Genomic DNA, 15,024 nt, shown 5'->3' with positions numbered 1-15,024 from the left:
AATTGGTTGTTACAAAGTAGTCATGGAGATGTAGGGTATAGCAAAGGAAATATAATCAATAATATTGTAATAACTGTGCATGCTGTCAGATGGGTACTAGATTTACCAGGGTAGTAGATGGGAGTGGGTTTGGGGGAAGGGTGAAAAAGGTGAAGGGATTAAGAAGTACAAATTGGTAGTTATAAAACAGTCATGGGGATGTAAAATACAGCATAGAGAATATAGTCAATAATATGGTAATGGCTATGTATAGTGCCAGGTGGGTACTAGACTAGTCAGGGGGATCACTTATTAAATTATGCAAATGTCTAACCACTATGCTGTACACCTGAAATTAATACAAAATAATATCAAATGTTAACTGAATGGAGTTTATTTCTGGATGTACACACATGATCAATTGATTTTTGACAAAGGATGGTCTTTTCAACAAATGATGCTGAAAAAAATGAATATCCATATGGGGAGGAATAAGCCTCAATCCTCATCTCTAATTATATACAAGAATTAATGCAAAATGGATCAGAAACTTGAATGTAAAAGCTAAAAACATAACACTTCTAAAAGAAATCAAAGGGAAAAAATCCTTGTAAATTTGGGATCAACAAAGATTTCTTAGGACACCAAAAAACACCTACTATAAATGGAATAAAAGATAAATTAGACTGCTGAATTAAAATTTTGCTCTCTTCAAAAGATACAGACTTGGACCAAACAATTAACAAAACATACATCATATGACAATTAAGTTTGCGAACTTATCCTAGAAAAAGTGCTACTACGTACCTCATTGCTGAATATCACTACAGTCACCTTCGAATACTCCCCTTGGGAAGCTATGCACTGACACCAGTGCCTAGTCCACCCTTCTAAGCAATTTTGGAACTCTTTCTGGGATGGCTATTAGAGCCATTGTTGTATTACCCTTGATGTCCTGAATGTCATCAAAATGTCTTCCTTTCAATATTTCCTTTATCTTTGGGTAAAAAAAGAAGTCATTGGGGGCCAGATCAGGTGAGTAGGGAGGGTGTTCCAATATAGTTATTTGTTTACTGGCTAAAAACTCCCTCACAGACAGTGCCGTGTGAGCTGGTGCATTGTCGTGATGCAAGAGCCGTGAATTGTTGGCAAAAGGTTCAGGTTGTCTAACTTTTTCACGCAGCCTTTCCAGCACTTCCAAACAGTAAACTTGGTTAACTGTTTGTCCAGTTGGTACAAACTCATAATGAATAATCCCTTTGATATCAAAAAAGGTTAGCAACATCGTTGCAACAAGTTCATGTACTTAATTGTCAGACCTAGTATACATGATTTTTAAAAAAAGAAACTTGCATCTGGAATATATAAAGAGCTCTTACAACTCATTAGTAAGACAACCCAATTTTTAAAATGAGCAAAAGATATGAACAGACATTTCACACAAAAAATATATGAATGACAAATAAGCCCATGAAAAGGTGCTCAACATCAAATGCACCTGCTACACACCCATAAGGAAGGATTAAAATTAGAAAGAACAACAATATGAAGCATCGACAAGAATGTGCAGCAACTGAAACTCTTAAACATTGTGATGGGAGTGTAAAATGAAACAATCATTTTGGAAAACAGTAGGGCAGTTTTTTATAAGGTTGAACATATACTTACTTTCCAAAAGGGCCAGCAATTTTACTCCTTGGTATTTACCCAGAAAAAATGAAAACATATGTCCACACAAAGACTTGTATGCAAATGTTCATAACAGCTTTATTTGTAAGACCAAAACTGGGGGGACAAACAAACTGTGGTATAATCCATATAATGGAATACTCTGAAACAAGCAGCAAACCATTGACATACACAGCAACACAGACAAATCTCAAAAGCATTATGCTGAATGAAAGAAACCATTCACAAAAAAAGTACACAGTTTATGATGCCACTTTTAAAGTGTTTTGGAACAAAAAAAACTTATCAATAGTGATAGAAATCAGATCCGTGGTTGCCTGAGATGGGGGTAAGAGGAAATGACTGCACAGGTGTACAACAGACGTTTCTGGAGTGATAGAAAAATTTTTTTTGATATCTTGGTTGGAGTGTTGGTTACATGGATGTATCCACTTATCAAGACTCATTGAACTGTATACTTAAAATGAGAACACTTTATTGTTGTAAGTTATACTTCAGGAAAGTTAATTTTAAAAAAATATATGTAGGGACCTGAACTGGAAATCACTTAGACTTGGTTTTAATTTAAAATTTTTCTCCGTAATCTAATTTATTCTAATATTTAGTTTCTTGCATTTAATAGCAATACAAAACTTCATATCAGTTTAGCCTATGTTAAACCATTACAAATTCCAAAATTGAAGAATTAGTTCACTAAAGTTTTAAACTTTCATTATAAAGAATTCCAGAGTTTACTTTACCCACAGGAATAATTGAGTTGTTTCTAGGAGGTACACTAATTCTTAAACATAAATTATACTGCATGAGAAATATGCTCACCCATGCTTAAATATATTTGTAGTTTAACGAAATAAATGCATCTAACCAAACCAAATACTAGATGATCCAATTCTATGGACTAGTAAATAGCTAAGTGTTCCCCTTCTTCCACGTACAAAGAGATAAAAGAATTCATTAGCTACTTTAGTCTGTTACCAGTGACATACGAGAAGCCAGACATGAAAGGTAAAATAAAATGAGACGAGAAAATTGCTATAATTTCATCTTTAGATCTACTTCCAGCATTGGCTATATGGGGTTTTCTTCTTCCAGCCACCCGGGTAAATGTTCATAGAGAGTTAGAAGGATTATAATAATAAAAGTTGCATCCAAAAGAATTTAAAAATGCAGATAGCCCAATTAATCTGCTAGTATTTATTATTGTAGACATAGCATTAGAGGTAGGTTATGAATGAGGCATTTTTTCAAATCATCCCACTCATCATATCTATAGTTCAAAAGCATCATCTTAAAAAGGAAAAGAAAAAATACTTTGTAGAATGTGTTTTTAGGATAACATGTTGAAGTGGTTTTCCAAAAGCAGCCCTTCCAGTGTTCTTCAGCTTCCTTGTACAGCAGCATCACGTTGAGACGAGAACGTCAGCTCACTCTGGCCCACGTCAGCACTAATACACGCATCTCAGTGAGGACGCGTTATTTGCAGCTGCATGATCGCTTGCAAATAAGATGGCGAGAGCGACCCCCAGCATTAACACAGGCTTCGCGGTCTGGACCAGCCTAAGGATGGACCAGTGCACAGTGTGAATTGTAGGGGACGTCAAAGACTCACCTGTTTCTCCTTGGAATTAGTTCTAAAAAAAAAATCTCCCACAGGATCAAGCAAAAATGTATTTTTCTCCCCATTTGCTCTTCATTATTTTTAGCCTCCAAACGGCTCACGTAGTGATCCATCAAAACAAGAATTGGCTCTGAACCAAAACCCGAAAGAAGGAAAATCCAAAGAGTGTCTTATGGTGCTCTGTGCATATCAGGGTGGGCTTCCACATGAAAGTTGTCGAACTGTGCGAATTCGAAGGAGTGGGTTCCAATCGCGGCCCAGCCATTCTTCGGGAAATTCACACGGACGTCGGTCCAGAGAGGCTTGCCATTCAACATGCCAGAGGAGAAATGACCCTGGGGTAGAGAGAAAGGCATCCCTTGGAGACGCTTGAAAAGGATTCTCTCAAGTCTGGTTCCTAATAACGCATAGCCCACGTACTTAGTGGAGCTGATATCCTTCTCACTTAAGACTTACCACAGCAACACACAATTCCAGACATTGGAGCAAAAGTTGGAAATACAGGAAAAATTTTCTCAGAGGAAATTCTTATCTACCTACGTAAATAGTTTCCAAGGTACAAGGAATACCTCAGCATCTCCTTGTACTCCACCAAAATGTTGTAAAAGTGACAAAAATGTAAAACTTTTCAGAACATGATTGTAAAAGTTTAGACAAGAGTCCACCAAAGTGGAAAAAAAAAACAAAACAAAACAAAAAAAAAACATTTGTTATTTACGAGTTGTGGCTAATACCTACCCCCTCTTAAGACATGACTGCTGGAGCCAAACCGTCCGTTTATTTAATGCCTTTTTGTCCCCATGTACAAAATATCACTTCAATGTCATATGAAAAGCCCATCCTTATGTTAGAAAAACAGTAACCATCAGTGAGGACTGGGGGAGGGAGGAATGTCAGAAGGGAAGTATCCACAGAAAGGACTCACTGGTCACTGGCAGAGAAAGACAAAATAATGTCCTCTTCAGATGGCTGTCATGCCTACCTGGCTAAGTGCTTTGCACACAAGTAAGCAGTAAATGCTAGCTTGCTCTTATTACCATGATAGCACATCTATGAGCATACATTCACAGCATGCCAATTACAGCTAAACATTTAAAACTAGCTCATTTCCAAGGACCAAGAGCTAAAGATCCAAAACACTAGGCCAAGACCCAAAATACAATTTGCGTTAAAGTCGTATATTGCAATGGGCCTTAACTTAGTAACAGCGTTTTACAGATGGAGATACTGAGACTTCAGATTGAAAATCAGAGCCACGTACATTCCCATCACTACTGCACAGCTACCTTCAGCTCTAAAAGTGCTTATCGAACATCTTCTGCCACTCAGGGAGCAGTGAATGCTAACACTGAGCCAAGGACTCATATACACAAATCATATTAAGCACAAACCGGTGTAACAGTACCTCATCTTCGCCTCCCACCCCGACCCCTTGCTCCCCAGGTGTCAGCCAACCTGGCCTCCTGGCTGCTCTTCGCACAAGGCCAGTCACAGCGGCCTCATCTGCTTAGATTGCTCTTCTCATCATTCCGGTGTCTGTTCAAACATACCCCCCGACCTCTCTATCCAGAGAATCCAGGCAGGGGAGCTGCTTTATCTCATTGCCCCATTTTTTTCTTCAATTTTTTATTTATTTATTTATGTACAAGTTTACTGTCTTAGAACAGGTAGGTGTCAGCCAACTATGGCCCAGAGGCCAGCCACCTCCTGTTTTTATAAATAGAATTTTATTGGAACACAGTTGCACCCGTTCATTTACCTATTATCTATGGCTCACTACACAAGCAGCGCTGAGTAGCAACAACACAGACCACAAGGCTCACAAAGGGTAAAACATTTGCTATCTGGCCCTTTACAGAAAAATCTGCCAACCTCTGTCCTCGCAGAACACAGGCTCTAAGAAAGAAGGAACCCTGTCCGTCTCACTCATTTCTACATCCCTAGCACTTAGAAAAGTGCACACAGTAAATGCTTAATAAAAATGTGTTAAATGAAAGAATAAAAACCATTTAACCCTGAAGCAGCCTGACAGAAGATACCTCCATTTTACAGATAAAAATTAACAGAAGCTCAAAAAAGGTGAAATAACTTGCTAGAAGTCTCAGGATGCATCAGCAAGAAAATAGGAATGCTGGTCTGTCTGGTCCCAAACACACCTACGCCTGAGAATATTATCTTAAGTCATTAAATAGAAAAGTAAATGTACTAGAATAGCAAAGATGATTCTGAAAAAGAAATAATGAGATACAGCATAGGGAATATAGTCAATGATATCGTAATAACTACGTATGGTGCGAGGTGGGTACTAGACAAATCGTGGGATCACTCTGTAAATTATATAAATGTCTAACTGCTATGCTACACCTGAAACTAATACAAAATAATATCAAATGTCAACTGTAACTGAAAAAAACAATTTTTTTAAAGAAGAATGAGGAATTAGGCCACCAGATAGCCACACATTCATTCAAAGAGTATTCACTGGGCTCAGGTGGGACAGTGTGTGTGCCAGGCACCTTCCCAGGTGCTGGAGAGCCAGTGGTGCTTAAAGCAGGTAGAGGCCTGTCATTGTGGAGCTGTGTTCTAGTGCAGGGAGTAGGACTGACACAAACAATCAGCAGAATGTGTGTGATGTCAGGAGGTAATAAGAGCTTTGGAGAAAAATAAACCAAGAGAAGAGGGACAGAGAGTGAGACGAGTGCTATTTTATCTAAGGTGGTCGGGAAAGAGCTTTGAAGGAAGGAAGGGAGTGAGCCGTGTAATCAAAGATTTTAGAAGTTAACACAATTTAAAGTGTGATATTGGATAATAATAAACAAACAGAAATGTAAAGAACACAGAAATGTTCAAACACAAGCCTATGCACATGTGATGATTTGTTGCATCAAAAAAGTGACCTTCAAATCATGGGCAAAAGGACAGTCTTAATAAATGATGATAGCTATCTATCCATTTGTTTTAGAAAAATTATATTGGGCTCTTCCCTTTACAAATCACAGATAAATTCCAGAAGGATTAAAGACTTAAACATAAAAAATAAAAAAATAAAATCCTAAACTTTGTTTAGTTTGGGGGGAAAAAATGTTCCTAACCTAAGGAAAGGAAAAAGCCTTCTTAACCCAAAATAAAACATAAAAGCAATGAAAAAAAAGTGAAATATTTGACAATACCAAAATTTAAAATTTCTATTCATGAAACATACCATCAGCAAAATTAAAATACACATCATGAGAGAACAGAAGAAAATATTTGTGACACAGATAACAGACAATGGGTTACTACCCAGAATATATAATAAATTCATACAGATCCACCAGAAAAAGACAACACAATAGGAAAATGAGGAAAGAACGTTAATGGATAATTTCAGAGAAGAGAAACTACAAATAGCCAATAAATATAAGATGTGTAAAATCCCTAATTGTCAAGGAAATACAAATCAGGTCAGTTAGTTTGAAAACAAATCTCTAAAACTCGATAGTATCAAATATTATTGTAACTGCTATAAAAATTGAGTTTGGCTAGCAAAATTTAAAACGCAATTGCACTTGACAACATCTGCCTAAACAAATAACAGGATATGTGCACCCCAAGAGGCACATAAGAGATCCCTCCCCTCTATCTACACGTAAAGGCCGCCTTACTGCCTCAGTTCACTAGAAAAGGGAGGAACGAGGAACAAAATTATGCCCATCAAGTGTGACATAGTTGAATAAACTGTGCTACATCCAAACCAGATAGTCAATACATTTTGATACCGCCTGAAGAATTAGTATTGTCTTTTTTTTTTTTTTTGGTTCGGTAAAAGAAGAGAACAAGTTCAAAAAGTTATTTGAATTCCCTTTTTAATCCCTATTATAATCTGAACAAAATTATGACAGGACTATCTTGGTAGAGAGCAGTATATTATACAGAAGAATCTCTCCACATAGCATCCCTTGGAAGCATGCCAATCCATAACTCATGATCAAACAGTGATTCTGACAAACGTTTTTAGGTGCCCATGGTAGTAAAATTAATCTGGTATCTCATCTGACAAACATATTCATGGAAACCAGCTTCTAAAATATTGTGCTGACAGTCGAAAACCAAATTATTTTCAACCATCAAAAATAAATGTATGTGACTCTGCTTGTACCTATAAGCTCCAATTATAATCTTGGTTCAGGCAACTTGAAAAAATAGTTCAATTGTTGACTTTATCTACCAATCACTCCTGAGTTTAAAAAACAAAAACAAAACTTTAAAAAATACTGGGGTAATAAAGTCACCTGCTGATGGTTCTCATGTGGGTTTACCGTGACACATACTATAGTCCTAGGGAGGAATGGTTTGCTGGTATCATGGCAAATTCTCTGCCTGTTTCCATTATTTTATCAATTTCCCCTTCTCATTTGGTAACAGAAAATGCTAGAAAGGCACAAGAAAAGAACATTTTACCTGAAGGCATTCTGATCAGCAATACTTACGTTAATAGTTAAAGTGAGTGTATACCATTCTTGTGCTGTAACTTCAGCTTTTCCTAAAGCGTATATGATCCATCCAGCTGTAACACAAAAAGATTATCTTAATTGATATATTTCTAAAATCTAAATCACAGAATCACATAAGTCAATGGGGGTTCTCAGGCGGCATTTTGTAGGTAGTAAAGTCAGCCTCAATAAAGACCTACATTTCCAGATCTACACCTGATTTAAAACAAAACATTTTTCATTCACACACACATTGAACAAGCATGTATTGAACTTCTAAGCTGAGCTCACAAGAGAACCAGTGAAGTCAACTCACAAACCAACTACAGTCTAATGCATTTGCACCTATGGTTCCGGGATATACTTATACCTGATTGGACTTAACATGGAGGATAGGGAGTATCAAAGACTCCCACAAGATTTCCAGCTGGTATAATTGATCACATGGTAATAGCATTCACTGAGAATTACAGAGAGAAGATAATGAGCTAATTTTTGGATGTATTATATTTGAGTGCCAGAGAGAAACACAGAGATGTCGAGTGGGCAGTTTAAAACACAGAGCCGTGGGGGCTGAAGACACAGATTTAAATTCCTACTTCCAATCCTGCCTAACTCATTTTGAGACCTTAGGCAAATCAATTAACCTCTCTGGCTCTCTGTTATGGGTTGGAAAGTACGACATACCTTCTAGATCAGTCACACCATGATTGTGTCATTTCTACTCTAATGTAATTACTACCCACTCCCTCTGATTTTTATTCTATTTATGGGGCCCTTTTCACCTGAGGAAGAGGCACAACGTAGCAAACTATAAGACAGAAGAGTTTTTATTAATGTGAGAGGAAAGTCAAGAGACTGAGAATCAAGAAGAGTCACCACCAATAAGGTCTAGTTTCAACAGACCTTATTGTTGAAACTATATGTGTATGGAATTCAACTTGCACATGGTCTACACACCTATTCTGGATAAAATACTAGTCTACATAAGACAAGGGCTGTTAAGATGAATGAGAAAAGTCAAGCTATTTTCAAATTTTAACTACATTAGGAAACAGGTTTACTCCATTTTAAGCAAATCAGTCCCTTTTATATTTCCATGAGCACCGAGACAACATTCTCACGGTCTTGTTTTTATTGACAGTGTTTCCAGAGCATTCTCTCCCTGCTCCCACCATCTCATCCCAGTCTATGCAAACCCTACCCTGACAGCCCGGCTCAACTCTACAATAACCGAGAAAGCTTTGCCCCATTTTCTCCTTTACTGAGTTGCCGCTCTCTGCACTAATTAATTAACTTATAATTTTGAATTGTTTAGTATTTACATATGTGTGTTGAATCTTTTCCCAATTAGCTGTTCAAGCACCTTTCATTACTCCCATAGGTAACAAGCAGATGCAGCCAGCAACATATTACCTAGCAAGTTAGGTGCCATAGAAGAAGTCACTTACCTAGATCACCTGTAACTCGGTAGGTGCCATTTGCAAAAATCCAGAAGAAAACGCCTCTGGCACTTCTAATCCATATACCACCTTTATTTACTCTTCCGGCAATGAACACACCTCCGTTTTCAGGGGTCTCTATGTAAACATCACACTTGATCCTCATATTGGACCTGCAGAATGAAACTGTTGGTTAGTGCTTTTAATTATGCCATTCTGAGTAGCACACATGTGTCATCATCTCACAGCCACATGTTTCCAAACTTCTAATTGAGGTGAAGATGTGATTTGGTAGGTCTGTGCTTGTAGCAGGAATGGGTTTCAAGAGTCTTCACGGATGATGGTTTTAAGTTTTATATGACTAGAGTCAAGTCATTTCATTGCCTCTTTTAGTGAGTTACTGGCAAATAATATTTACTGCTTTTAAGTTTCTTAAAAATACATTTCTTGTCTCTCTATAATAAAACTACTTCTCATCCTAATATTAAAAGGCACCATTTTTTTCTAGGAATACAGAAAAGGTGTCAGCACAATTCTGAACAAATAGGTTTATTACATTTCCATCAGCAAACAGAAGCAGTAAAGGCAAAGCTAGGGACTCTGGGAGAACATAAAGGACTCCAGGGCTAATTTCTACATTTAAGCCTAATAAGACTTAAAAACTCCAGAAGAAAGACCTAAAATTATTTGTCTGCAAAGACAGAGTCAACTCAATCTTGGCTCTACAGCAGGGTTTTCAAACGTGAGCAGCATTGAAATCCCCTGGAGAACTTGTTAAACTCAGTGTGCTGGCCCCACCCCCAGGGTCTGATTCGGTGGGTGTAGGGTGGGCGCCTTGAATCTGCTGTCTAACAGACTCCAAGGTAATGCCGAGGCCGCTGATCCAGGAATCCCACTTTGAGGTCCATTTCCCCCTGCAGAGCATCTCTGTCTACACAGAGCAGTAAAACCCTAGTTCTGAGATCACTGATTGACAGCAGTATATCAAAGGAGGGCAAAGATTCAGCCAACCAGGAACCATGAGGGCTCTAACAGTGAGCTCTCCTCAGGCTTCCTTTTATAAATGCTACCGGAGACCTGCATGAAACAACCACCATAAACCAACATGATCCCTGAAAATCACTCATCTCCTACTCAAAAGTTAACTGCAAATGAGAAAGAAACCCTGAACACAGCCAAGTAATAAAGCAAGCAATTGATCTAAAATAAAACTAACACCACCAAGAAATATATTGGAAATGGTGCGGGGGAATGGATCTAGGAATATGTGGCTTTTACAGTTCTCAGTTTCTTCTTATCAGTGAATTGTGGACAGTGGAATTTTATATGTAAATGAAAATATAAAAAAGAAGCACCTGCAACAGGTACACAACAATAAGAGAAATCCACATTTAATCTTCTAATCAGAGCTGGGCTACTTTACAGGAAAATCAAATGCTAAGCAATGAAATCCCAGTCTCTCTTGTATATCTTCCCACAGTACAGGGAGCATTTCTCTCTGTAGATTATCACCCCCATGAAACCACTAAGGACCAACATTGTTCCTTACATCCCTATCTCTTTTCTGATTCATCAGAAGTTTGAAAGTACTACACATACGGTCAGCGCCACAAAAGTATTCTATGTAGAGTTAGAGTGAAAGAAGATCAAACTTCTTCCCTTTTTCTTTTTTCTTACATTACATTCCAGAATAAGTGATTCCGGCATCAAACTTGCAGGCAATTTTACGGATAATGAGTGAAACAGAATAAAAGTGTGGTTTAGTCTTCCATAACCATAATCTCTCAGTAGTGCTGAGAGAACAAAAACCAGCCAACATATTAAGCAAATTTGAGCAAAGGGATGCAGAGTTCAGACGAGTGCAGTGAAAGGTAATTTTGCGACTGTTTCAGATCCCAACCAAAGCTTACTGACAAGATGGAAAGTCTTAAGGAGCTTTGGTCAAGTCTCCTTATAGCACCATGCTGGTCCTTAAGTACATCCAAGTGTGAGGGAGGAAGTTGTATTCCAAACACAATTCTAACAGTTGATGGCACTGTGCGTACTTTGAGAGCTGATCTACTAAAACAGCACTATAGAGGAAGCACACTAATTTTCCCTTTCCTACTCTTAGGAAGAAAGACAGTGATTAACACGTTGCATACGGATCACGAGAATCTTCGTTTTTTCTGAGCCATGCGTTAAGGACGGATAACGAGAATTTCAAAAGATTGGGCAGAGAGCAGTGAGAGGCCAAGACAGGGAGGTGAGACGAGTGGCGATAGGGAACCAGCTGTGAAAGTGCCTACACAGCGGGCCCCCAAGGAAGACAACCCGGCCAGGCTCTCGGGAGATTCGGCCACGCATCATCTGGAGCCCATAGTGGGAAGAGGAAAGAAAAAATATCACACACGGGTGTGTAAAGTGTGAAGTGAAACTCAGTACATATGCAATTTTTGCCGTGTCCCACTGCACAAAGGAAGCTGCTTTCTGTAGTGTCACACCAGGAGGGATTATTAACATCATAGGTGAGTAAATCCTAAAAAATTCCATAGAAAAATAATAAATGACATAGAAGCATTTATGCTTTAAAGAGAAGAATGCATTTTAAAGTAGTTTCTTTTAAAAACCTGCCAGAACAGAGGGGTATGAGGGATTTATACCCCGCCATACGCAACATGTTAAAATGAGGCTCTGAAGTGTGGTCCAAAGAGCGTGGGCTACAGCACCAGACAGACCTGGCCTCTCCCTCTGGTTCTGGAACTTACCAGCGTGGGATTGTAGGCAAAGCTTACTCCGAAGCCTCAGGTTCCCAATCTGTAAGGTGGGAAGCTCAGACCAATGTCTAGTATTACTTAGTTTTCATTCCCTCCTTTCCCCACAGGAGGGCATCACAGCCAGAGAATAGAAATGAACACAGGCAGTATGTGAAGCTCTGGAAAGGTCTGGCTCCCTCAAATACAGGATGAGATACTGGGAAACAGCACAGAGTAAATAGGATGAGACCAAATTCTCAAGGGTCTTGGAAGTCAGGCATATAAGTAGAGAGAGATCTGATCTGGTAGCAGGGGAGGGTCACTGCGTGTTCCTGAGCCGTGGAATAACACAACGAAAGGAGGGTCTAAGAAAGGTGAAAACAGTCCGTTCTTGACATGCATAATTGCTGTTCCCTGGTTCTTTTTCATTCAGAATATGTCACTCTTTCCCTCTGTCCCCTCATTTACCCATCCTCCTCTTCCCCTCGTCCTTACCACTGCAATAGCAAAGCTTGAGCATTGCTATTTAAATACTGCAAAATCTCCAAAGTTATTACTATATCATTGAAGAGTCTCTCAATTTTTCTAGAGCCCCAGCCAGAAATAAAGAGAGCTTGGGTTCAGAGCGAGCCCTTCATAGTATTCATGGGTGTGGGGGTTAAGAGATGTTACAGAAATTCAAAGGCTTTATGTGGTGACTGGCTTCCAAACTGGTGCTCAAAATAATGGGACCCATCGCTTAGACACTGCAACCCAGCCTCTTGTCTCACAATCAGACCGTTAGTAACAAATAAGGAACTCACGAGCCCCACTGACATGACCAGAAAATCCAGGTAGTTTGTCTCTAAAAAGATGATGGGATAAATGGCACTTCTCTTGTTTAAAAAGACAAGCCACCAAAGTTATAAATTAGGCAAGAGTTCTCCGCTCTGCCCCTATAACTCTCCATGGTGCTGTAAGGCTTCCAGAAACTCTGGATAGCTGAAAATTTATATCAGAGCTTGGGACTAGAACTGGGATTTATAAAGGAAGCAAGACAATATAGATGAGATAAAGACTTTCTGCAGCATTCCACAGATAAACAGTTCAAGCTTCTTTTCAAAATTATCTTCCCTTACCTTTCCAATTTGCAAGGTACAGATATGGCTGTTTGATGGTTTGGCATGAATAGTTACATCACTAAACCTGGAATGCCTGTGTTTCCTGTTTCACAGGGAATTATACTAGTTAAAAGAAAAGGCAGAGAAGAAACAACTGAAACAGGTATAATACATACGCCAGTACGTTGGAATTCCATAGGTGACTTAAAGGAGAAGGTGAAATTTTGGTTCAGTTATTGTATTTTTAAGTGAAGAATAAATATAATTTGTCTCTTTACCAGATGCCTACAGAAAAGAGTTGAATTCACTAGACAACTAAAAGCGGAATTGGTTTTTCCTCTTTCCATCTACTGTCACCTGGTAAATACATTTTCTACAAAGGCTAAAACACTGTAATTCCAGTGTGGATCCAGCAGGTGGCAACACCAGAACAACAAATCAAACATTTCAGCAAAACAACAACAGAAACGACACGCAAATCACAAAGTCTGTTTATAAATAAACACTCAGTTATTATTGGGTCCAAAAATCCTCAGTTTTTATATTAAAATCAGTCTGCTCCTGCAATAATCACTATTAAACTGGGCAAATCTGAGACAGGAAACTGAAGCAGCAAAACAATTGGCTAGTTTGTGGCCACCGTGATATTTAATAGTTATCCCACGCTTCCTAGGTTCTTGGACAAGGAGGGCTGTGGAACAGGCTTTGCTCCAGAATGTACCTGACAACATTGCAAGGTTATTTCAGTCAGATCTACATTAAGAACACCGGTTTTACGTACCATTTGTAATCTCCTATAACACTGATGGTGTTGGACGCGTCGGCAGCCCAGGTAATGGGGCGTTGATTGAGAACCTGGCGGAGTGTGAAGCGGTGCTCTCCAGGGTCTTCGGTGTTCATAAAATATTCAAACACGCCAGTCTGGTCAGCAAAATTAGGAGCTTCGCTAAAAAACGGGTAATCTGTTCGGGACATAATAAATTCTCTGTTTAATATCAAATCCCCACAGAATCTTTCCTCGCTCACATTTATACGGTACATTCTGAAACACTTTAAAAAGTTTTAAATGAGTAAATGATACTGATCACCAAAGTTTAAGGTTCAGGTTAATAAAGAGATACTGATTTTTATATCATCCTTATTAAATTACCATACAGATCATTTCTGTATGGTAATTTAATAAGGATGATATAAAAATCAGTTTGACACACAGACTTTACTAATTTAATCCGTGCACTTAATTGCTTACGAGGAAAGACCATGAATTCTGGAGTAAGGCAGATCTGGGTTCAAATTCTAGCTCAGTCATTCCCCTTGGGCAAGTTGCTTAAAGCCCTGTTTTTTCTCAAGTTCCCTCATTTCTAAGTGCGGTAGAGGACAAGAGTAAAAAATGAATGTACATAGGGAGACCACCTCAGGGATGACGTAGATGCCTGATCACTGCACTGTACACCTGAAGCTGAAGCTGAACAATAACGAATGTCAACTACAATTTTATATATATGTATATATAGTTACAAGAAGTGGAGGTATAACAGCATTAGGAATAGAAACAGTGGAAATGCAATGGCTGTGTGCAATGTCAGAGGGGTAGTAGATGGGGGGAGGGGGTTATCACTGTGTGAGGGATATAAATGATAAATGTCTATTACATTGTTTTGTATACCTGAAACTAATAAAAAAAAAAAAAGCTATCAGGAGGATTCACAAAATAAATACATGTAACCACTGGAAAAAAATAATGAATGTACATAAGTGTGTATTTAAGCAAGCACCTAACAAGGGCTCAATAAGAGATAGTTTTGTTATTTCTAATATCTGTCAAGCAAGGTTCTAAATCACTGGTCAGTCATCACAGCTAGAAAACACTAGAAAAGGCTTACTATGCCAAACACAGAATTTAGAAATTACACATTTTCTTCTTTTTCTAAAATGGAATAAAAATCGGTTTTGAGCCTAAGCTATCTATCAATCTCTTCTTAGTTTTAT

At 38.5% G+C, this 15,024-nt stretch overlaps 1 protein-coding gene across 2 annotated transcripts in view; it reads right to left on the bottom strand.

Moving 5' to 3' along the window:
* Nucleotides 1–2,822: 2,822 nt before the first annotated feature.
* The window catches only part of GALC (galactosylceramidase), a 49,506-nt gene continuing 37,304 nt past the window's right edge, over nucleotides 2,823–15,024 (bottom strand). For both annotated transcript variants that reach the window (XM_019744385.2, XM_074327084.1), the window contains 4 exons: nucleotides 13,817–13,997; nucleotides 9,210–9,373; nucleotides 7,756–7,832; nucleotides 2,823–3,621 (listed from right to left, as the gene is read on the bottom strand). In XM_019744385.2, the coding sequence (XP_019599944.2) occupies nucleotides 3,457–3,621; nucleotides 7,756–7,832; nucleotides 9,210–9,373; nucleotides 13,817–13,997 (587 nt within the window). In that variant the 3' untranslated portion in view covers nucleotides 2,823–3,456. The remainder of the gene's footprint in view (nucleotides 3,622–7,755; nucleotides 7,833–9,209; nucleotides 9,374–13,816; nucleotides 13,998–15,024) is intronic.

The sequence above is a fragment of the Rhinolophus sinicus genome, linkage group LG03, assembly GCF_036562045.2.
Source record: "Rhinolophus sinicus isolate RSC01 linkage group LG03, ASM3656204v1, whole genome shotgun sequence".
In the NCBI taxonomy this organism is placed as follows: domain Eukaryota; kingdom Metazoa; phylum Chordata; class Mammalia; order Chiroptera; family Rhinolophidae; genus Rhinolophus; species Rhinolophus sinicus.
The sequence above is the reverse complement of the archived record's forward strand: the minus strand, read 5'-3'. Positions and strand labels throughout refer to the sequence as shown.